The sequence below is a fragment of the Amblyraja radiata genome, chromosome 19, assembly GCF_010909765.2.
Source record: "Amblyraja radiata isolate CabotCenter1 chromosome 19, sAmbRad1.1.pri, whole genome shotgun sequence".
Lineage (NCBI taxonomy): Eukaryota > Metazoa > Chordata > Chondrichthyes > Rajiformes > Rajidae > Amblyraja > Amblyraja radiata.
Window position 1 is genome coordinate 12915569 of NC_045974.1, and position 25180 is coordinate 12940748.

Below are 25180 nucleotides of genomic sequence, written 5' to 3' on the forward strand. Positions count from 1 at the left end.
AGACATTGGCGTCCGATCACTGTCGGTAGGTTACAGAGAAACAGTTCTTTTTTCCCAGTCTTTATATTCCAAGACAGCTTTTTTCCCCTGCGTATAATCACCAAGGTATTTTCCAAGGGTTCTCCAGTTCCCTATCGAAATTAAGTTTTAACCGTTTCGATCGCGCAATGCAAATTGTGTTCGCTAATTCATCAATCACCGAGTATCCAATTCGCGTGACGGAGATGCACGCAATACTACTCAGAAGGTATGGTCCGCACCGTACTCTGGAGCACAACCGACTCCCTTCTCAGTATTTGGAGGAACATCACCTCATATTTCGCTTGTTTAAGAAAGAGCTGCAGATGCTTGAAAAATCAAAGGTAGACAAAAAATGCTGGAGAAACTCAGCGGGTGAGGCAACATATATGGAGAATATGAGTAGATGCTGCCTCACCCGCTGAGTTTCTCCAGCATTTTTTGTCTACCTTCATATTTCGCTTGGGCAACTTTCAACCCAGCGGTATGAATATTGACTTCTCTAACTGCAAGTAACGGTTGCTTTCCCTCTCTCTCCATCCCTCCCCCATCATAGTTCTCCGACTAGTTTCACTGTCCTCCTGATTAAATTTTACTGATCGTATGCCTCGTTGTCACCTTCCCCTCAGCTAACATTGATCCATTCTACATTTTCCTTGACCACCTTGATCTCTCATTTTCACACCTTTCACATCTCTCTCTCTGTCTCCCTCGCCCCTGACTCTCAGTCTGAAGGAGGGTCTCGACCCGAAACATCACCCATCCTTTCCCTCCAGTGATGCTGCCTGTCCCGCTGAGTTACTCCAGCATTTTGTGTCTACCTTCAGTTTTTCTTCATTGCGTTTGCAGAAGCCTTTCGCCGGCTCCCACGCTCGTTGTGAAAAGAATTTGCTTCGTGTCTTTCAGTAGTTTTCATTCAAGTAAAAGCAATCTGGACACGAAAGGCAACGTGTCCGGTGAATAGGGGATGTCTTTTTACATTGGGGGGGGGGGGGGGGGGGGGGGAGAGATGAACATTACAATGTGCGTTAAACATTCTGTTGATCATCGCTTCACTGGGAGATTTAGTTAATTCCAAACAGATTTTAAAACTAGCTCGGTCACATAGCATCATTGATGAGTGTTTGACATGGTGAAGCACGTAAAACAGGAATAAATCACCTCCCCGCATATCCATATCCACACCCCACCCTCTCTCCCGGAGATGTGTTGGAACTCCTTGGATTTAAAGCACCTCCTTCGCACCGATTGGTACATGTGGGGATGACTCGATGCTAAGTGGCCTCCCGTCTGAAGCAATAAGAAGCTACTTCGGCGGAGACTGGCGCTCAATGAGTAAGGTGGGCGAGGGATGAATGAATGAATATATGATAGAGGCTTGCTGATCTCACATAGCTCGCCTCCTGCAGCGAAGGACAAGACAGGGCAGATTTAAGCGAGAACTCAGCCAGTCGGCGGAATAAGCCAAAGACAGACAGACATACACAAAAGGCTGGAGTAACTCGGCGGGTCAGGCAGCATCTCTGGAGAAAAGGAATAGGCGAGGTGACGGCTCGGAGACACTTCTTCAGACCAGCCGATGGTTTAAAGGACGTGCGCTGGTGTTGCAAGCGAGGCGAGGCGTGGAGACTGCAGCGAGCAACAGGTCAGCTATCAGTGAACCATGAAGTTCTCGTCGCTATCACTGAACGGGAGCGATGGATGGCAAGTGCTAGCAAACACCACGGAGCCCGTGGAAAGCCTCGGCATGCCCGAGAGGGACGAAGGGCTGGCCAGAGCCGAGATTGCTGTGCTGGGGACCATCTTCGTGGCGGCCACGGTGGGGAACACGGTGCTCATCAGTGTCCTGTGGAATAGGAGGAAGAGGATGTCCCGCATGTCTGTCTTCGTGATGCACCTGAGCATCGCCGATCTGGTGGTGGCCCTCTTCCAGGTCCTCCCGCAGCTCATCTGGGACATCACGGAGATATTTATGGGTCCGGACGTGCTGTGTAGGATGGTGACTTATCTACAGCTGGTGGGAATGTTCGCCTCCACGTACATGGTGGTGGCCATGACCGTGGACAGGTTCCAGGCGGTCTGTTACCCCATGGTGACCTTCCGCAAGAAGAAGGCGTATTGGAACACGGCCATCTGCACCAGCTGGGTCTTGTCGCTCATCCTGAGTGTCCCTCAGGTCTTCATATTCTCCAATAAAGAGTTCCTCCCCGGCAAGGTGCAGTGCTGGGCGGAGTTTATCCAACCCTGGGGGCTCAAGGCTTACGTCACCTGGATCTTCACCGTCATTTTCTTCATCCCCACCGTCGTCCTGACCACATGCCAGGTCAAAATCTGCAGGGTCATCCGACTGAACATTTACGCCAAGACTCACCAGCAGCACCCCGAGATGACCACGAGCCAGACTGTGCACTCGAGGGCCAGCAACATCAACTGCATCTCGAAAGCAATGAACAAGACGGTGAAAATGGCAGTGGTCACGGTGCTTGCCTATGTGTTGTGCTGGACACCTTACTTTGCAGTGCAGCTGTGGACTGCTTGGTATCCCAGCGACATCAGCCAGGGTGAGTGTGACACCACTTCCTCAATAACCAACTTACCTAAAAAATATCCCCCACATCCCTTCTGCTTAACCCAAGGTACACGAGAACATGTGTAGGAAGGAATTGTAGATGCTGGTTTATACCGAAGACGGACACAAAGTTCTGGAATAACTCAACGGGTCAGGCTGCATCTCTGGAGATAAAGGATGGGCGGTGACATTTCGGGTCGGAAATCATCTTCAGACTCATGGATGACGTTTCTGGGCCTTTCCCTTCTTCAGAATCACGAAACATCACCCATCAATTTTTCCCCCCAGAGATGCCGCCTGACCCACTGAGTTACTCCAGCACTTTGTGTACACGAGAACATAATAGAAGCAGAAATAAACCATTCGGCCCTTCGAGCCTGCTCCTTCATTCAATGCAATCACAGCCAATCTACATCAGCTACCATACCATCGCCCCATATCCCGTAATAAGCAGGAACTTGCCAGTCTCCGTTTTCCATCCTGTATTATTCCAAGTGCTTCTCTTAAAAATGTTCTCAAATGATTCCTATTGCAAGAGAAAATAAATGAATGCATTTCTGGAACTACCTTTAGTTAGCAGTGGACCTACTACAGCGCCAGAGACCCGGTTGGATCCTGACTACAGGTGTTGTCTGTACGCAGTTAGTACGTTCTGCCAGTGACCTGCGTGGGTTTTCTCTGAGATGTATTTCCTCACACAAAGACGTTTGGAGATTATTTGGCTTGGTCCCTAGTGCGTGTAGGGTAGTGTACGGGGTCGATGCGATGGGCCGAAGGGCTGTTTCCGCGCTGTGTCACTGCTGTATAATTAATCGTGCCATCTTTCATGTCCCTCGGGGCTTGAAGCGATTTACAATGAATTCATTGTATTGTATTCAATGGTTTGCTAATGCATTTACATCAAAGCCCCACAAATACTAACGCGCAAAGGACCAGACTGGTGATATTAGGGGTTAACGTCGAGACACTTCTTTGGGCAGTGAAGAAAATCCATTAGTTTTTTTATAGCTCCAATTGTTCAATTGGATCTTTGACATGCATCACCTTTTAGCACAGACAAATAGATATAGGAGTAGGCCATTCGACTCTGCGAGTCAGCTCCGCTGTTCAATGTGATCATGGCTGATCATCTAAAATCGGTGGTACACAAAATTGCTGGGGAAACTCAGCGGGTGCAGCAGCATCTATGGAGCGAAGGAAATAGGCGACGTTTCGGGCCGAAACCCTCGTCTGAAGAAGGGTTTCGGCCCGAAACGTCGCCTATTTCCTTCACTCCATAGATGCTGCTGCACCCGCTGAGTTTCCCCAGCAATTTTGTGTACCTTCGATATTCCAGCATCTGCAGTTCCCTTTTGAACATCTAAAATCGGTACCGCGTTCCTGCTTTTTCCACATATCCCTTGATTCATTTAGCCCCAAGAGCTAAATCTAACTTTATCTTGAGAGTTGTTGAATCTTGCGTCTCATTCAAAAGACAGAACCGCACACAATATCCGCAGCAGGCCATTCGGCCCTTCCAGCCTGCTGTGATAATGACCGGTCATTCACATTCAGTCCTTGCCCTGCCCCCCCCCCCCCCCCCCCCCCTCCCTCCATCAATTAATCTCTGAAAAATTACATCGAACTCATTCTTGAAGACACGAGTCTGAAGAAGGGTCTCGACCCGAAACGTCACCCATTCCTTCTCTCCAGAGATGCTGCTCGTCCCGCTGAGTTATTCCAGCTTTTGTGTCTACCTTCTGACACATTGGCTTTCTCTCGCAGCATGTTACTTATGCGCTTTTATTTCAGGGAACGCAAGACTGCCTGAATAAGTTATCTCACGCAAATATTACACTTCATTAATCTGTTAATTGTACCATAATATATTTCTCCTCGTGATAGCAAAATCTACCTCCTAACTAGAACTCCTTTAAAATGCTGATCGTACAAAACGCGGTTGGAAAAGGAAATACGGTTGAATCTTAATAAATCCCAGAAGTTGCACGTCTCACGCAAGTCTTATTTTTTACACCGTTTGTGAGAATTTGAATCACAAATATCACTTGTTGCGCCTTAATCTGACGCCTTTATTTAAAATTAAATCGTTGAGAATGAATAACAAACCCCACCGTGTTATTATACTAAACATGTGCGTGGGGAGTTAGAATGCAAAAGGTATACATGCCTCTGTTGATTCAATTGAGGTGTGAGAAACGCCGCCGGCAAGAATACTTGCATCCTGGCGCCGTGAGTTCCACATCCTGCAAAACGGGATGCGAGGTGTTTTTGGACAAGATCGGAAATCACCTGATCCACCGCTGATCCACCACTTACCTGATCCACCGCTGCTCTGGTGTTCAAAGTACTCGCCATACCACTTTTGGGTGGGAATTGAATAGATCTAAGATAGACACTAAGTGCTGGAATAACTCAGCTGGTCAGGCAGTCTGGAGAAGGGTCTGGACCACGAAACGTCATCTACAGTATTCCTTTTCTCCAGAGATGCTGCCTGTCCCGCGGAGTCACTCCATCTATTTGTGTCTATCTTCGGTTTAAACTAGCATCTGCAGTCCCTCCCTAAGTATCTTAGTTTTGTTTAGTGATACAGCGCGAAAACAGGCCCTTCGGCCCATCGAGTCCGCGCTGATCAGCGATCGCCCCACTATCCTACACACGAGGGACAATTCACAATTTTACCGAGGCCACTTAACCCACAAACCTGTACGCCTTTGGAGCATGGGAGGCAACCGGAGCAAACCCACGCGGTCACAGCAACTCCACGCTGGAGGACACGAATAGGCGACGTTTCGTGCCGGGGCCTTTCTTCAGACTAATGTAGTTAGGGGAGGAGAGAACTTCTGACTTTCTCCCCCTATTACAGTCAGTCTGGAGAAGGGACCCGACCCTTGTTCTTGTCCTCCAGAGAAGCTGCCAGACCAGTCTTTTCTCGCCTCCAGCGCTTCTCACCTTCACCTCTCCCCTCCCCACCCCCCTACTTTCAGTCCGAAGAAGTTGCTCCGACCCGAAACGTCACCCATCCCTTTTCTCCATAGATGCTGTCAGACCTTCTGAGTTAATCCAGCACCAGTTCCTTCTTAAACACTGAATCCACTGAAATACTCGATGCCTCTGCCTAATCTATCATCCTCCCCGCACTGAGACAAGGAGAGCTGGCCTGTTGCCCCAGCGGCGAGGGTGATCAGTGGTTTATATCTTGAAGTTCAGAGCCTTATTGGAAAATATAGATGACCCACCCAAATTGGACCTAGTCTTCCTCTGCCAACCCCAAATTCAATACGCAGCCACCTTGAAGCCAGAATAGTCAAGAGTGTTTTATTGTCATATGTCCCGAAGGGGGAAATGAAATTCTTACTTGCTGCAGCACAACAGAATATGTGAACATGTATATAATGGAAAAAAAGTAAAAGTTCAATAAATAACAAACATAGTGCAAATAACAATATAGTCTTTTGCAATTCAGAGCTCATAACTTATTTGTTGTGTTTAATAGCCTGATGGCTGTAGGAAAGAAGCTGTTCCTGAACCTGGACGTTACAGTCTTCAGGCTTCTGTACCTTCTTCCTGGCAGTGGTGAGATAAGTGTGGCCAGGATGGTGTGGGTCCTGGATGATTTTGGCTGCCCTTTTTGAGGCAGCGAGTACGATAGATCCCTTCGACGGTGGGGAGGTCAAAGCCGGTGATGGACTGGGCAGTGGTCACAACTTTTTGTAGTCTTTTTTGCTCCTGGACGTTCAAGTTGCCAAACCAGGCCACAATGCAACCAGTCAGTATGCGCTACCATGCACCTGTAGATGTTTAGGAGAATCCTCTTCGACATGCCGAATCTCCGTAATCCTCTCAGGAAGTAGAGTCGCTGATGTTATTGTGAGCCAGGTTATTGTGATTGGACCATTTGGTCAGTCGGTTGATCTCACTTCTATACTCTGACTCGCCCCCATCTGTGATTCGTCCAATCACAGTGGTGTCATCGGCGAACTTGATGGAGTTCGCACTATGACCGGCTACGCAGTCATGGGTATAGAATGAGTAAAGCAGGGGGATGAGCACGCAGCCTTGAGGTGCTCCTGTATAATTGTTACTGAGGATGAAGTGGTTCCTCCAATTTGAACAGACTGTGGTCTGTGGATGAGGAAGTCGAGGATCCAATTGCAGAGGGATGCGCAGAGGCCCAGTTCCGAGAGCTTGGTAACCAATAGATTTTGTGTTTGATGTATAAGGAATAAGGAAGTACAAATGCTGATACACAAAAGGACACAAAGTGCTGGAGTAATTCAACAGGTCTGGCAGCATCTCTGGAGAACATGGATAGGTGACGCTTTGGGTCGAGACCGATTACATGATTGTAGGGGCTATCTATCCTTTACCACTATTTCCACCAGCACAACAACCTGGCTCTCAACATCAGTAAGATGAAAGGAATGATTGTGGACTTTAGTAGGGGAAGGATGAGGACCCACAATCCTGTTTATATCAATGGGATGATGGTGGAGAGGGTCAATAACTTCAAATTCCTGGGCGTGCATATATCAGAAGTTCTTTCCTGGACCCAGCACACCAATGCAATTGTAAAGAAGGCACATCGGCGACTCTACTTCCTGAGAGGATTACGGAGATTCGGCATGTCGAAGAGGATTCTCCTAAACTTCTACAGGTGCATGGTAGCGCATTCTGACTGGTTGCATTGTGGCCTGGTTTGGCAACTTGAACGTCCAGGAGCATTGTTATTTGCACTATGTTTGTTATTTATTGAACTTTTTCTTTTTTTCATTATATACATGTTCACATATTCTGTTGTGCTGCAGCAAGTAAGAATTTCATTTCCCCCTCCGGGATATATGACAATAAAACACTCTTGACTATTCTGGGTTCAAGGTGGCTGCGTATTGAATTTGGGGTTGGCAGAAGAAGACTAGGTCTGTGGGTGGGCCATGAGAACATGGATAGGTGACGCTTCGGGTCGAGACCGATTACATGATTGTAGGGGCTATCTATCCACTACCACTATTTCCACCAGCAGCACCGCTGAGCCTGTCATACACTCTTTCCTGGTTTCTACCTTTACAATATAGCAATCGCTCGAAAATCAACACCAAATAGGCACCCTTCATTAAAGGCAAACCGGATTGAAAGTCTGAAGAACGGCCTCAACCCGAAACGTCACCTATTCCTTTTTTTTCTCTCCGGAGATGCTGCCCGACCCGCTGAGTTACTCAAGCATTTTGTGACTCTCTGCAGCTAGATTGAGATGGGACACAGTGTGAGGGAACTAGTTTCTTCACCAAGGCTTGGCGCTGTGTTATAATCACGCTATATTAGAATTAATCTATCAACTCCCCATTCCTGCTCCTTTGGAAGCGCGTACCACTCAGCTGATGTGTGGTCAAATTTCAACCCTCACTTATTCAAGATTCAAACACATGGACAGATGACGTTTCAGGTCGAGATATTTTATACTGATTTTGGAGCGGGAGGGGGGGGGGGGGGGGCGGAGGGGAGGGGGGTTGGAAGAGATGCCGCGTTTTGTCCCGCTCTCCCACCTTCCACCCCCATCCCCTACACCCTACAATCAGTCTGAAGAAGGATCTCGACCCAAAACATCACCTACCCATGTTCTCCAGAGATGCTGCCTGACCTGTTGAGTTACTGCAGCACTTTGTGAATTAATCGGCATTTGTGGTTGGAGTGATGGAGTCATAGAGCATGGAAACAAGCCCATTGGCCCAACTTGCCCACACCGACGAACATGTCCTATCTACACCAGTCGCACCCGCCTGCGTTTGGCCCATATCCCTCCAAACTCCAAGATAGACACAAATGCTGGCGTAACTCAAGGAATAGGAAACATTTCAGGTCGGAACAACCCCTGCAGACCTAAACGTATCCTATTCATGCACCTGTCTAAATGTTTCTTAAACGTTGCGATAGCACCACCTGCGATAGTTCCTTGTTTCTGCAGATATCAAAAGCACACCTTCAAAAACGTGCCCATGCGCCTAATCAGAGTTTCACTGCACTGTGCGCAGTCTCAAGTTTCTCGCGAAGTGACATTGCAAGTCAGGTCCACGAAAACACATCCCGACCGAGTTGGCTGACGTGACGACCGCAATCACCACTCTTGTGTTCTCTGTCCACAGGCGCCGTTTTCACCATTATCATGCTTCTGGGGAATTTGAACAGTTGCACCAATCCCTGGATATACATGTACTTCTGCGGACAAATCCCATGCTGCACCAAACGCGAACCAAGGAGTTCAGTGCAAAAGGAATCCGCCACCATGGCCAGCGTTAACCTGGGAGACAAGGAGGTTGGATATGCCTTTACGGCGGTTTAAGATGGCAGAACGGCGGATTACAGCAATTTGGCAACGCGGAATTAAGAACCATTGAAATCCAAAACTTTAATTCAGTAATGTCGTTTCCCCCCACTAAATCGTCCCTTCTTTCAGAATCTATTCAAGCATTTCTTTTAAATATAGGCTACAATTATCTGTATTTATAAGATTATCTGCATGAGTTTGTTGATCTGAAGAAGGGTCCCAACCCGAAACGTCACCCACCCTTTTTCCCCAGTGACCTGCTGAGTTACTCCAGCACTTTGTGTCTATCTTTGGTATAAACCAGCATCTGCAGTTCCTCATTTCTAAACTTATCCTTGATCAGCAAAGCAACAATTAGCACTAGGGAGAAGGCAGGAGAATGGAGTTGAGAGGGAAAGATAGATCAGCCATAATTGAATGGCTGCAGTAGACTCGATGGGCCGAATGGGCTAATTCCACTCCTATGACTTATAAACATTCAACATCATAATCATATTTTATTAGGCAAGTATGTTTTGCAACATACAAGGAATTTCATTTGCTATACAGTCACCATACCAATAATAAGTAACCAAACACACTAAAATACATTTTAACATGGACACCCACCACAGTGACTCCTCTGCATTCCTCACTGTGATGGAAGGTGAAAAAAGTTCATTCTCTCCCTTCTTTGTCCTTCAGTGGTTGGGGGGGGGGGGGGGGGGGCCCTCTAGCTTTCCAGTTGACGGGACGATCTTACTCCCGTATACGACGGCGGGTCTTCCTCGTCAGGGCGATCAAGTTCCTGCATTGGGGCGGGGGGGGGGGGGGGGGGAATCTCAACCCCCCCCGCGGTCCTGAGGTCATCTGTTGCCGGATTTTATTCTGGCCTCGTCCCACCTCCAGTTTATTCCAACCCCACCACTTTGTCTCAAGCTGGATTCCAACCCGAAACATCACCTATTCTTTTTCTCCAGAGAAGCAGCCCGAGTTTCTCCAGCACTTTGTGCCTGTCATCCAACATGTTCCATTCTCCCAATTGATTTACATTACACATTATGCGGATTATTTCATGAAAAGGCAAGTTGGGATTTGGTATACAGACAGAAAAAGCTATAAACATTCGGTAGGTCACAATTGGACTGCCTGGCGAGCGAACTAGTTTCAGGTGAATTATCTTCAGTCAGAACCGGTAAAGGTTACATTCACAGTTACAGAGAATGGGGAAATGGGCAGCGGGGCAAATGGGAGGGTCTGTAAAAAAAAAGGGGCAGACCAGAGGAGATTGAATTACATATGTGGTGGTCAAGAAAAAACAAGAAACTGCAGATGCTGGATTCGTGAGCAAAACACAGTGCTGGAGGAACTCAACGAGTCAGGCAGCAAAAGTGGATGGAATAGCTGTGTTTTTGGTCTTTAGATTCCTAGTGACTGTACTGGCTAAAATAAAGGGATAAAGGCTACTGGGCAACCAAAGGTATGTCCATGAGTGGTGCAAGTAAAAGACAAATAGAATCTAAAGGAGAGAGCGAGAACGCAATAAACACCGGAGATATGGAGTACGATGGTTGATTGTCTGAAACTGATGAATTTGAAGTTGAGAGCCCATGCTGTGATGTCCCAGTGATAAGATACTGTTCCTTGATCTCACCTTGGGCTTCATTGGAACCCAAAGACGGGAAGATCTAAATGAGAGTGGGAAGGAGAAACCTCATGCCACCCTTACAGAAGGAGCACAGGTGTTGTGCAGATAAGCAGTGTTGAACACATAAGCTTAAAAAGTAATTTGTCCAACATAGGGATTAAACTGGAAATGTTAACTTCTCCCAATCTATTCCATGTTCATCGAGATTAGGGTTGATAGAGCGAGAGACTGGGCTACTTTAACCATGCACAAGTTTGTTGCCGAACAGCATGAAAGCTTTCTCCAAAATGTCGTGACTTTGCGCCTCGTGTTCATGCTCGGACTATTTTTCCACTTTTAGTCTTGTAGCTACTGGAGTTAAATTGCCAAAGACTATCAAATTATGCATGATTTTAAAATGTGCATGGAACACCATTACACTGGAAATTGATTTCTTATGCAGACAAAGCCAACAACTGACTCTCCACTCGAGTGTAAAGACTCTCCACAGTTGAATGCCTGATATTCAGATATTCATTTATTAGGCCAGAATTTACCATCAAAAATAATGATGAGACTAATAGCATTCATCAAATTTCTATACAAATCAATGTACATGTGAAGGCAGATTAGTTTATTTTTTTAAATCATTAAGATGCCACTCAAGAAATAGTGTCCAATTTTAGTTTCAAAAGGACACCATCCACTTAAATGCCAAAGTTGAACCAAACTAATCCCACAAAAGTTAGGATGGTCCCTTCAGTTCAAGTACACTGGTTAAAGGCATCATGTCTTATTTGCTGCCAATCACCCTACTGAAAACTATACATGTCCCATTTTTCTAGCTTTTAGTTGCCGAGGTAGAACTTTTAAAAACTTTTATTATCTATTGAACTTTTTTTTCCTCTTAACCCGATCCTCTCTTTCGCTCTGATTGCATGAATTCATGACGGCATCTTATACTTCTCCCTTCAGACAGTGCGCTATTGATTTTGCAAAACTTCAGTCAGATTGGTGAATGACATGTACTTATTTTCCCAATTCTTCTGGATCCCAGTGCCCTGCAGAGGGGAAATCACACTATTTTGTTGCCTACTTTGTTACCTTTGTGCAGTTCCAGTGAAATTAAGTGGTCGAACTTAAAGTAGGGTTGGTTCATTCTTTGTACAACATTTATTGAGCACGGGGCTCAAAACAAACATCGCACTGGGAACAATGTAAAAATAAACTATCAATTTCCACCTTTAGTATGTACAGGTACGATGAATCAATTTATCTCCAATTGAATTTTAGTTATTTATTATTTGTTTATTAATTATAACCATTAAACATTCTGCTCCCTTAAATAACAACTGAATGATGCTCCAATGTAGCAAATAATATGGTGTTTTCTTTAAGCAAAATACCATTGTCATTATGAAAGAGAACATTGTGATTATGATGAGCAGACTATGAACTTGCGATCAACTTGCTTGGCTTCATTGGTACAATGATTCGGAAATATTGGAATATAGGTGTGACAATTGGTTTATTTTGAAGCATGAAATTCTATTGTTGTGCTTATGTACAATCTTTGTCCATTTCGAGAGATTAAAAGCAGATTACACGTGTGCAGATTGTGTATAATTGCACCTTCATTTTGCATTACATTGAAACAAAAGATTTCTTCATTAGTAGATCCTTGTACTATTTTTGTTACACAAAAATGCTGGAGAAACTCAGCGGGTGCAGCAGCATCTATGGAGCGAAGGAGGGTTTTGGCCCGAAACATTGCCCATCTCCTTCGCTCCATAGATGCTGCTGCACCCGCTGAGTTTCTCCAGCATTTGTGTACCTTCGATTTTCCAGCATCTGCAGTTCCTTCTTAAACACTATTTTTGTTACATAGGTTTCAGGTACAATCTGCAGAAGTCATGCAAGAAGGTGGAATTTGAAGTTCCTCAACTATCGACAAAGTCACAATGTGGATCTTAGATTGTTGCCAGGGAACCTGTTGTTCTTATGCTATCTTGAATGTTTTCATGATAGAGTTAGATTTAGCTCTTAGGGCTGATGGAATCAAGGGTTATGGGGAATAAGCAAGAACGGGGTACTGATTTTAGATGATCAGCCATGATCATATTGAAGGGCCGAATGGCCTACTCCTGCACATATTTTCTATGTATCTACGTTTCTAGCAGGTTATGTTACTCAGGTTAAGAAAACTTGGCAGGTTCTAAAGTGCCATCTTTTAGGGGATTTTTCATCATACAATTCGGTTTCACCCCCCAATGCATTCCCTGCAAGTGCAACTAGGCATCATCACCATTGACCAGACCAAGTCTCTGCTTAGAACAAAAACAAAAGTGTTGAAGGAACAGTGGGTCAGGCAGAACTGTGAAGGGAATGGCCAGACCATGATTCAGGTTGGGACCCTTCTTCAGAGAGTGCTAACATGAAACGCTACCTGTTCATTCTCTCCATAGATGCTGACTGATCTCATTCTCTCCATAGATGTTGGCTGATCTGCTGAGTTCCTCCAGCACTTTGGGGTTTTTTTTTTGCTCAGGATTCCAGTATCTCAAGTTTCTAGTGTCTCCAAGTCTGTTAAGGATTGGTTAACAGATATAATCAACACCTTGCTACACAACTTGGTCACTGTGGAACATGAAGTACACTCACTACACTGTTACTTTACATTGAAGATCGCTTATTGACAAATAATTTTACACAGGTTAAAAGTACTGTCTGGTTTACACAGATAAAATGGTACACATGAACAAAAAATTTAAAAATTATGTTAAAATAGTTCAGTATTAAATAAAACCAGAAAAGTCAAATTTTACAGTTGCTATCCGGTAAAGTCTTAAATAACAGGAACATTTTGATACAACTATTTAGGGGGCTGGTGAAACCCCCCTTGAAATATTGAATCCATTTTTTCTCTCCATGTTGAATTAGGGATGTGCCTCCATTGGAGGCAGTGCACAAGTCCAAAGAACAGTCCTGACCTGAAGCATTGCCTATCCATTTCCTTCAGAGACTGAGAGGGAAATCAGCCATGAATGAATGGCAGAGTAGACTGAATGATCCGAATGGCCTAATTCTGCTCCTATGATTTATGAACTTGTGTTGCCCAAAGTTCAAAGTCTTTCCAGCACTTTGTGTTTTGCAGTGGATAAGATGGTCACTCAGCAGATTTCTGAAATGAATATAGGTGCCCGAGTGAAACATAATTCTTAGAGTGAAAGCTGAACGTTTTTTTCTGTGAAGGAGTTAGAACTAGGAGATGGTTTTCAGAGCAAAGGGTCATCCATTTCAGACAGAGATGAGAAGGAATTTCTTCATTCTTGGAGTTGTGGATCTTTGGATAGGTTGTGTGTAGACCTTTGTCTCTATCCCAGAAAGTCACTGAACATAGTCAAGGTGGAGATTGTTAGAAGTTTGAAGTACAAAGGAGTGAGGTGATACAGGGAGAATGTGTCGAGACAAAGACTGCATCTTATTGAATAGTAAAGCGGGCCAATTGGCCGGCACCTCCTATTTGCAACGTTATGTTCTTAACAAAAGATTTGGATTTATAAGCAAATGTTCCAATTCGGGCGACCCATAGTTAAGCAGAATGAAATTTTTTTAATTTATTTTTTTAATCCTTATGAAGAGGAGTATTGCAGATGCTGGCAATCTGAAATAAAATACTTGAGATACTCTCAGAAGGTTAGACAACAACTGAAGAGATAGAAACAGGATTATCAACCCAAAACATTAACGGTGATTCTCTCTCTGTAGATGATGCCGAGGATACAAAGTAGATCAGGCAGCAATGTTGTAAAACCGGAAAAAATGGTATCAGTTTCCCCAAACAAACAACACTGAAATAAGGCAGATTAATCTGTTTCAATAATGGGAATTGAGGGATAATTGTTAGCAAAGTTACCAGGGATAACTTCCCACCCAAGAGGACATAGACCCTCCGATTAAGATTGCGTGCAAAGGACAGCATGTCTAATAGTACAGCGCTGCATAACAGAGTTATCCTGGAATCTTGCACTCAGGTTTGCGGAGAATGACTCTAAACCTGGAACCTCTGATCAAGACTCAAGAACGCTACCGAGTGAGTTACAGCCAACCGGGGCTCTTTGCTGCACTCTCTCATCATGAACACACAATATTTATATTTAATAAAGTTATCACTGCCCCATATGTATTGAAACTGGGTTGATTAAGCACCATATTTCACAGGGAGGAGACTTTAACTGTAAGATCTTTTCTATTTGATATAGAAGCAATAAGATTGTCTATTACAAAATAGTTTCAAAGCAATTTCACATCATATTAAAAAATAAATTTGTGGCCCAGGGGTCATTCCAGATTTCATTTTTTGGCATTTGAGAATGAGATGAAGTAATATTTTCTTTCAGACTGTTCGGCAACAAGTTTAATCAGTAAACTTATCCATGAGACGAATCAGAATGATTAATGGTGTCGTAGATGGACGTGTTAATCAAAATCCATTTTAAAAAACATGTCTGATTGCAATAACCTCGTCAATCATTTCAATTAAATCATACATCCATATTGCCCCTCTATGTACAATCAGCCCAGGAAAGGAGGAAAAAAAGTACGGACATTTTTCACTGCTGCCATCAGGCCCAGCACAAAACTGATGGAATCATTCTTATTTCCAAGACAAAGGTGCCAACAAAATCATGTTACTTGCAGACGATTCATCACACGGCAAATATGAAAAACACTGTATTTGAAAAGTGCTGCAAGATATTCAGTTTCAGTTTCCCAATATCTGCTTTTCATTGCAATGTGCAGAGACTGTAATTATTGGTACTGAAATCCATGACAGCCATCATACGTGGTTGTAGCTATTGCAAAGAAATGCATCCGTAGTTTAAATTCAATCATCAAATTACAACATTGGATCAATAGCTTGTGGTGGTATAGAATTTCCAAGTATTTCTTGCATTTAGACAAAAGTGCCGGAGAAACTCAGCGGGTGCTGCAGCATCTATGGAGCGAAGGAAATGGGCAACTTTTCGGGCCGAAACCTTTCTTCAGACTGATGTAGAGTGGGGGTGGTGGGGAGAAAAAAGGAGAAAAGAAGAGGAGGAGCCCCCCGAGGGCTGAGGGAGAGCTGAGAAGGGGAGGAGACAGCAAGGGCTACCGGAAATTGGAGAATTCAATGTTTATGCCGCTAGGGTGCAGACTGCAAGGTGCAGCTCCTCCAATTTCCGGTGGTGCTCACTCTGGCCATGGAGGAGGCCCAGGACAGAGAGGTCGGATTCGGAATGAGAGGGGGAGTTGAAGTGCTGAGCCACCGGGAGATCAGGTTGGTTAAGGCGGACCGAGCGGAGGTGTTCGGCGAAACGATCGCCAAGCCAATGCTTGATCTCACCGATGTAGATCAGCTGATATCTAGAGCAACAGATGCAATAGATGAGGTTGGAAGAGATGCAGGTGAACCTCTGTCACACCTGGAAGGACTGCTTGGGTCCTTGAATGGAGTTGAGGGGGGCGGTAAAGCGACAAGTGTGGCATCTCTTGCGGGATTTCTTACAGTTGAATTGTAAATACAGCAAGGTTTTAATGTGACATTTTAAATGGCGGGGAATGGGCCAAGTTTAAAAATGTGCCTCTGGACCACCACGGAGGTCCGCTGGACTGGAGGGCGGCATCTCCGGCCTGGATAGATCGCCTCAGCGCAGAGGGAGAACAAGGAGGGAAGAGACGGAGACTAAGACTTTGCCTCCATCACAGTGAGGATGTGCTTGGTGAACTCACTGTGGTGGATGTTTAATTTGTGTTTATTGTATGTTTTGTTTTTATTGGTTCTGTGTATGACTGCAGGCAACATAATTTCGTTCAGACCGAAAGGTCTGAATGACAATAAAGGAATCTAATCTAATCTATACCAATCCACAATCCCATCATAATATCTCGGCCTAGCAAAGTTACTGAACAAATCGCTGAGACCAGTACCTGTTCCTCGCAACACATATTAGATATTGGTCCTTGGAACTTAAGTGGTTTAGTCAAGAACTCCACGTTAGTATGCCCGGTGGCGGACTTTACAGTTATTGAATATTTGGAGTATAGTTTTGCCGGGGGCTCTTCGTCTTTTATTAGACGCTATCGCATAAAAATGTCATCCTTTCCCCATTCACTATAAATTTATCGTAGGCTTTAGGTAAGGCGTAGAAGATTTATTCTAGATCCAATATTTGCAGAGGCTCTTTGTCGGCTGGGGGAGTGGGAGTATCTCTGGTTGATTTGTCCCTCCCTTCAGCCTTCTCTTAGTGTAATATGCTTAGCCTGGGGACAATCTCGAACCCCATGGTCGAGTTTTCCACAGACAAAACATCCCTCCCCCCTTGGGGACCTACTCCTTCTACCTCTGCCTCTGCCTCTTCCTCTTCCTCTGCCTCTCTGGCATCCCCGCCCCTGATCTCCTTGTTTTACCCGGTAGAATACAGGGACGGTATTTTCGCTTATTTCCTCAACATCGGCCAGATAAGCGTTCTTTACAATCTTTTTCTGTTTGGTGTTTTCCTCCGCATGTACTGCCCAATCTTTTACATCATTGAGTGCCTTTGTTTTCCATCCCACCATGTACTTTTTTATATATAAACTAATCTCGGGTTTTAATCCGTTTAACAGTTCGATTTTAAACTGTTGGGCAAACGGTCCATCATCCACCCACGGGATCGGTACTTCTTGTCCACTATTTGCCTCAAAGACAACCCTAACCATATAACCATATAACAATTACAGCACGGAAACAGGCCATCTCGGCCCTACAAGTCCGTGCCGAACAATTTTTTTCCCTTAGTCCCACCTGCCTGCACTCATACCATAACCCTCCATTCCCTTCTCATCCATATGCCTATCCAATTTATTCTTAAATGATACCAACGAACCTGCCGCCACCACTTCCACTGGAAGCTCATTCCACACCGCTACCACTCTCTGAGTAAAGAAGTTCCCCCTCATGTTACCCCTAAACTTCTGTCCCTTAATTCTGAAGTCATGTCCTCTTGTTTGAATCTTCCCTATTCTCAAAGGGAAAAGCTTGATCACATCAACTCTGTCTATCCCTCTCATCATTTTAAAGACCTCTATCAAGTCCCCCCTTAACCTTCTGCGCTCCAGAGAATAAAGACCTATGAGAAATAGTGTAGCACAGGCTCGTCTTTATTTTGTGTACATTCCCTAATTTTATTGTAATCGACTCCACTCTGGAAGTGTGCTCTTATTCGATTTTCAATAGCTATTCGTCTGTTATGATAATCATTCTGACCTGGTGCCCACTGAAGGGGTACTCCATTTACAATGGCATTCCAGTCTCCTTCAATTAAACACCAATCACACCCGATAAGACTTTGCAACGCTTGTTCATATTCTACCGTATTTAAACGATAACTTACAACCAGGTTTCCAAAGTCCCTCTGCCACTTTGCGAAATTATCTCTAGGATGTGGAATGCCCTCCAGTGCCTTTTTAATATCCTCCATATTCCATGGCCTGTACACATACATTGGTCCCACTGCGCCGGCACCTGGATTAGGCATTGCAGTCATAGGATACATTTCAGCCCTGCTTGGTCTTATTGACCGTGGAGATTTAGGCTCAAATATAGGACCTGCATGAAGATTATAAACGGTACCTGAGCGAGTGGTTTTCGGACTTTGCAAACCTGGGTGCAGCAGGCCGCTTTCCTTAATGGTTGGTTTTTGTTCCAGTACGGGGGTTGGAGCCCTTGTTGAGTCCGATCCGACGGTTTCTTCCACCGGTGGCAAGGCCACCCCCTTTTTCTCCGGTGTGTACGGAGGGGGGGGGGTGGGGGGGGGCACTCGCCATACCCGGTGATCGGTGGGAGACCTCGTTGTCCCCCTTCTGGAGGAAAGCGTTTGTCGATGGTTCGCTTTTAGTAAGTTGTTCCTTCTCTTTTTCCTTTCCGTCTCTGCGCGATCTGGCTTCCTGAATCCACAGACGTGCTTCATGGTAGCCCAACTTGTCTTTATCCTTCTTTCTTTTTGTTGCATCTTTGGCAATAGCAGACATTAATTTACAACAATCATCAACAAGTAACTTACCACTAAAATCAAATTAAAACCAATTGTTTAAATACTTACAATTACGCTTACTTTGTATAAACATACATTTCTCATCACTTTCATAACCTTTTGCGTTTGTCGAGCCCATTCTGATTCCCTCCTCGAGAATTATGACTATACTTTTTCCCCGTCAAGTCCAACTTGACTAAAGTCCCAAATTTCTTACCTTGTACGACCCCGTTTGTCGCCCGAGTAGTCCAACCACTCTTCTCTATTGTCCCCGACAATTATTTGGTAACCCCGTTACCCGAGTAGTCCAACTACTCTTCTCCTGTCAAGTCCAACTTGACTTCTGAAGTCCCAGACTTCTTTGGCGACCCAGTCGCCGGAGTGGTCGAACTACTCTCTTCAATTGTCCCCGACAATTCTGTATGCCGTCCCGGGTCTCTGAGGAAGGTAACAAAATACAACTCGGCAAAGTCAAAATTACTTAGCTGGGGCCCCACTATCTACGGAACGTCCAGTCCTACCTCCGGCGTGTCAGTTGAGCCCCGTCACTCTGCCCCGGTGTCCGTAAGGAACCTTAAAATGAGCGCTCTTGGTTCCCCTGAAAACCGGCAACAGAGGTATTGGGGCTCCACGTTTGGGCGCCAATTATGTTAGAAAATTTCCAACAAAGACTATTACAAAAACGGAGGTAGAAACTGAACGAACTTTATTGTGAGAGAGAGAGTCACACAGAGCCCAAGTGTCTGGGAGTCCGCTCTGAGCTAATGCTGAAAACCATCTCTTTTATACATTGATTTATACAAAAAAGCATCCAGACAAATGGTAATGAACAAGGACACTCAGAATTCAAAGGAAATAACATTTAGCTGTGGAAAGTTACACAGGAGCAAGATTAGCCGTTCTGCAAATTCTGTGATAGACTCTTAATCTCTTGACCGAGACCTGTCAATTACTTGTGCCCTAGGCAGTTTCGGTAAACAATCTTGTGCAGACACAGATAGAATACACAAGGAAATAGTTACATAAATGTTTCCATCAATCTCCCACAGTAAAATAAAAGCCCTTTAGCCCATTAAGTGCTGATTATCAAACATCCATCGACACTGCTCCCATTATATTCTCCTTATATTCCCATCAACCCACCCTCCGTTTACTACAACTCACCTACACACCAAGGGCAATTCACTGCAGCCAATTTACCTTCCAACCCACACGATGCAGCAGGTAACTGGAGCACCCGGGTGAAACCCACACAGTCACAGGCAGGCCATGCAGAATTCTCCTTCATTAAAATACTTGAATTTAATTTCAGAATAATATTTTCAAGTATTAAAGTGTCTTCAACCTGAAATACTGTTTACCTGCTGAGAAGCCACATTATCTGCTGAGTGCTTCCAACATTTTGTTTTTATTATCTTAAAAAACATTAGTTTAAAAATCTCCCAGCTCACTATATAATTGTTAATTGCCTCACTTTATGAAGGCTGGCAGGTTGTTGTCAATTATGTTAATTAGAACATTTTTCAGTTCTAATTAAGAAGAGCTAGATACTCATTGAAGCAAGGAGGGAATAGAGTGTTTCAAGCTAATGGCTGAGAATTCGCTGGAGATTTGAACACTACTGCTGTCATTCTGTTTTATGATGTCAAAACTTTATTATTAACGTTGGAAGCTTCTGAAATGCCAACATTTCCTGGAACATTTCTGAAAAACCTTTCTGTTTTGGAACTGTCATGTGGGTTTAATTTGATCAACATGAAGCAAGCAGGTTTATTGATTGATCTGATTGAGAGATACAACATGAAAACAGGCTCTTTGGCCCATCGAGTCCATGCTGACCATCGATCACCCATTCTCACTAGTTCTATGTTATCCCACTTTTGCATCTGCTCCCTACAGACCAGAGGCAATTTACTGAGGCCAATTAAGCTACAAACACACACATCTTTGGAATGTGGGAGGAAACCTGTGTGGCCATAGGGAGAATGTGCAAACTCCACACAGACAGCACCCGAGGTTGGGACTGAACCCGTACCTCTGGGACTGTGAGGCAGCAGCTCGAAAGCAAACATCTGAAGGGCTCAGTAGCATCATACCATATCTATCTATTTTTATTTTTAACCAGAATTTTCGTATCACTGAACTCACCTTCCCCCCAGTAGCATCATTTGAATTCCTCGCCTTCAAAGCCCTTTCCTCCATGACAGTCATCCTCATTTACCGGCCACCTAAACCAAACCCCTCCTTCCTATCTGACTTCACTGAACTCCTCACACTTGCCTCATCCCTCTCCTCACGTCTGCTGCTACTTGGTGACTTAAATATTCACATGGACTCCCCCACCTGCAAGCTCGCATCTGAATTCGCCTTTTTACTGGACAACTTCTCTCTCTCTCAGCACGTCACCTTTCCCACCCATGACAAAGGTCACATCCTTGACCTGGTCTGCTCCACAAATCAACCAGTACTCGACCTCCATCCTTGCCTCTTCCCCCTCTCTGATCATAAGCTTATACGGTTCACCATCCCTTCTCCGACACCTCGCCCCCGCTTCCTCCGAGAAATCACCTTCCGTAATCTAAAATCCATTGATCCCCTCCATCTCTCTGACCTGCTCTCCACCACTCTCCCCCTGGACTCAACCCCCATCTCACCTGATGATCTCACAAACCATCTCAACTCCACCTTGTCTACCTCCCTCAACACTCTGGCCCCCCTCAAAACAAGAACCGTAACTTTCAACACATCCTCACCCTGGTACACACCTGCACTTCGTAAACTGAAACAGACTGGTCGCCAACTCGAACGACTTATAAAGAAATCATCTCTCACAGTCCACCTTGAAGCTTACAAACTCCACCTCACTGACTACAAAGATGCCCTCATTGCTGCAAAATCTGCCTACCTCTCCTCCATATTCACCGATCCCTGCCTAAACCACAGAACCCTCTTCTCCACAGTGGGAACCTCCTCAAGCCTCGAGCCAACACTCTCCCTACCTCTACTCCGGTTCTCTGCAACTCATTCCTCCACTTTTTCGCTGATAAAATCAGCACCATCTATCAATCTTTATCCCCTGTACCCGACTCCCCAGCATCTACTCCACCACCTACCACGGCCCCTCCTTTCAATATCTCCACTGACCTCCTTACCCCTCCTCCACACTGCTTCCTCTCCCAGTTTGACCTGGTCACCCCTATTGAAATCTCCAAACTCATCAGCTCTTCCAAACCCACCACCTGCTCCCTCGACCCTCTCCCCACTCCCCTGTTGAAGTCCTGCCTCCCCGTTCTCTGCCCCTACCTCACTAATCTCTTCAACTCCTCATTGTCCCAAGGAATTGTCCCCTCCGCTTTCAAAACTGCTGCCGTTACACCAATCTTAAAGAAACCTGGTCTTGATCCCTCCTCTCTCATTAACTACCGCCCAATCTCAAACCTCCCCTTCCTTTCAAAAACCCTGGAGCGTATCGTTGCGTCGCAACTTCATTCCCACCTCCTTGCGTATAACCTACTTGAACCCCTCCAATCTGGCTTTCGCCCCCTCCATAGCACAGAAACTGCTCTCCTCAAAGTCCTCAACGACCTCCTCACCTCTGCTGACACTGGTTCCCTCAACATCCTCATCCTCCTCGACCTGAGCGCAGCCTTCGATACAGTGAACCATAACATCCTGCTCACCAGACTCAAGGACCTCGGCATTGAAGGCTCTGCACTCAGCTGGCTCCGTTCCTACCTTTCCAACAGATCCCACTTCATCTCTCTCCACAACCACACCTCTGCTACAGCCGCAGTCACTCAAGGCGTTCCCCAAGGCTCCGTACTCGGCCCCCTCCTCTTCATCATCTACATCCTCCCCCTTGGTCAGATACTCCGCCACTTCAATCTGGACTTCCACTGTTACGCTGATGACACCCAGATTTACCTTGGCACCAAATCCCCCCACAACCCCCCCCTCTCCCATATCAACTCCTGTTTGTCAGCTATAAAAACCTGGATGCAACATAATTTCCTCAAACTCAACAGCGATAAGACAGAATTCCTCCTCATAGGCTCCAAAGCCACACTCAGCAAAATCAATAACCCCACTCTCACCATCGACGGCACCACTGTCTCCCCATCTCCCCAGGCCCGCAACCTTGGCGTGATCTTTGATTCCACCCTCTCCCTTGAGCCTCACATCCGCCATGTCATTAAAACCTCCTTCTTTCATCTCCGCAACATCGCCAAACTCAGACCCTCTCTCACACCGCCTGCTGCTGAAAGACTCATCCATGCCTTCATCTCCTCCCGACTGGACTATTGCAACTCACTTCTCCTTGGCATCAGCTCCACCTACATCAACCGACTCCAACTGGTCCAGAACGCAGCCGCCCGACTCATCACCCGCACCAAATCCTGGCATCACATCACTCCAGTCCTCAAAAAACTTCACTGGCTTCCCATCTCCCACCGGATCACCTACAAAATCCTGGTCCTCGCCTACAAAGCCCTCCACCATCTGGCCCCCACATATCTCACTGACCTCCTCTCCCCCTACCAACCCTCACGGTCCCTCAGATCCACATCAGCCGGTCTCCTCTCCATCCACAAGTCCAAACTCCGCAGTTTTGGGGACAGAGCCTTCTCCAGGGCAGCTCCCAGGCTCTGGAACTCCCTCCCCCAACTGATCCGCAATTCCGTGTCCCTCCCCATCTTCCAGTCCCGCCTCAAGACCCATCTCTTCACCTCTGCCTATCCTTAGCCCCACGTCCCCGTCCCTTTTCATCTGTGCATTAATTGCCTCATGCTGTGTTTTGTATTGAATTCTGTCTTTACTTTGTGTACTAGTCATGTCTCTACTATTTATTTCATTCCCCTTACATGTTTTTCCTATACATGCTCAATTTTTGTAAGGTGTCCTTGAGACTCTTGAAAGGCGCCCATAAATAAAATGTATTATTATTATTATTATCTACAGCCTATTTAGATTCACACAATTGTACCTTTCTGTTGCTGTCAATGTATCAAAATATCCTGAGGGATGTCACAGGTGGATCAAGAAACAAAGTCTGACATTAAATCATTAGGGGTTACTCGGGCAAAAGTTTGGCTAAAGCATTGATCTGAAGAAACATGTTTATGGATGAGGGGGAAGTAGAGAGGTGGAAAGGTTCAGGGAGAATTCAATAGATCAGACAGTGTCGTGTTTAGACTGAAAGCAGAACTGAAGGAAAATGCATGAATGCACTTCTAAAGAGTAAGCAGGCATGCAGCCTATGCCAGGTAACATTTCACAGCAATGTTAATTTCTATTGTGGGACCCACGCCTTCATTCCCTGGGTTGTTTGATCACAGTATTCTCCAGAGATGTCTGATGTCGATTTGCATGCACTCTTTAAATAGGTTATGGATTTTTCTCCAGGATTATAAAAAAATCGTAAGGCATCAGCAGAGACCTAAATCACTGTGAAATATTAACTGGTGCGTACTTTCCGCTTAAGCTACGTCTTTGGGTAAGTGCAGTCATGCTTAGTCACACAGCCTTGCTTATTGTCTACACACGTCGGTTTAAGAGCCCATTCTCTTCAAATAAAACTGAACAAAAGTATCATCAGTATTTCATTCCAGTAACACACCAATGTGCAAAATCCGATTGGAATAGTTAAGAGGATAATTTTGCCAAAATCTTAGTTTGGAGCTTAAATTTTCTACTTGAGACAAAAACAATATTAATTGAGGGCAAAAGGCTACAGATCGATGGCAGAGAATTTTCCGAGTTAGCAACTTGAAAATACTTGAAGCCCTCCTATCTGCACCAGGTTATTAACCACTTATTCGTCCGTCCTAACGAAACAGTTTCACCACATTGTATGGCCCCGGACTGGCTCTGTTGAACAGCGGAGAGGCAGAAAGTGCGGACAAGTAGTAGTGATTAGGGTCTTGAGAGTCAGGGGGACAGATAGGCATTTCTGTGGACGTGAGGGAGACTGCAGGAAGCTGTGTTGCCACCGTGATGCCAGGGTCAAGAATGTCTTGGAGCAGGTTACGAACCTTCTGAAATAGAAGGGCGACTGGCCGGAGACTAATCCTATTTGGTACTAATGACTGACATAGGTCTGGAGAGAAATGTTGCTCCACAAAGGAGATTTAAGGAGTTTGAAATTTGAAAATCTTACCCAAGCCAATTATTAACCTTAAAATCTATACTTCTTTGAAATGTAGGAGCAAACCGGAGAAAACCCACGCGGTCACAGGGAGAACATACAAACTCCGTACAGACAGCACCCGTAGTCAGGATCGAACCCCGGTCTCTGGCGCTGTAAGGCAGCAATTCTACTGCTGTGCCACTTTGCTGCCCATAATATAGAGAAAATTAAAGCTAGTCCTTGAGTTGGGACCCTAAACTGAAAGAAGGCATGATTTGATAATGTAAGGCATGACTGAGCAAAGATAGATTGGGAGCTGCTGTTAAAGGAGTAAACAACATCTGATAAACACGAGGCATTTAAAAGCAAGACAATAAGGGTTCAGAGTCAGCATGTCTTTGTAAGAGTAAGAAGGAAGATGAGGGAAGATTAATTTTGGGAACCCCTATTAATAAAGGATATTGAAAATTTGATTACAGAAATGGAG

The 25180-nt window shown here is 45.2% G+C and overlaps 1 protein-coding gene across 1 annotated transcript; it reads left to right on the forward strand.

Annotated features, from left to right (window-relative positions):
- The first annotated feature begins 1681 nt into the window (after nt 1-1681).
- Nucleotides 1682-9124, forward strand: LOC116984259 (vasopressin V1b receptor-like). Its single transcript, XM_033038376.1, has 2 exons — nt 1682-2579; nt 8725-9124. Exons 1-2 carry the CDS (start codon nt 1682-1684, stop codon nt 8919-8921), a joined length of 1095 nt encoding a protein of 364 aa, XP_032894267.1. The 3' UTR covers nt 8922-9124.
- The last annotated feature ends 16056 nt before the right edge of the window (nt 9125-25180 follow it).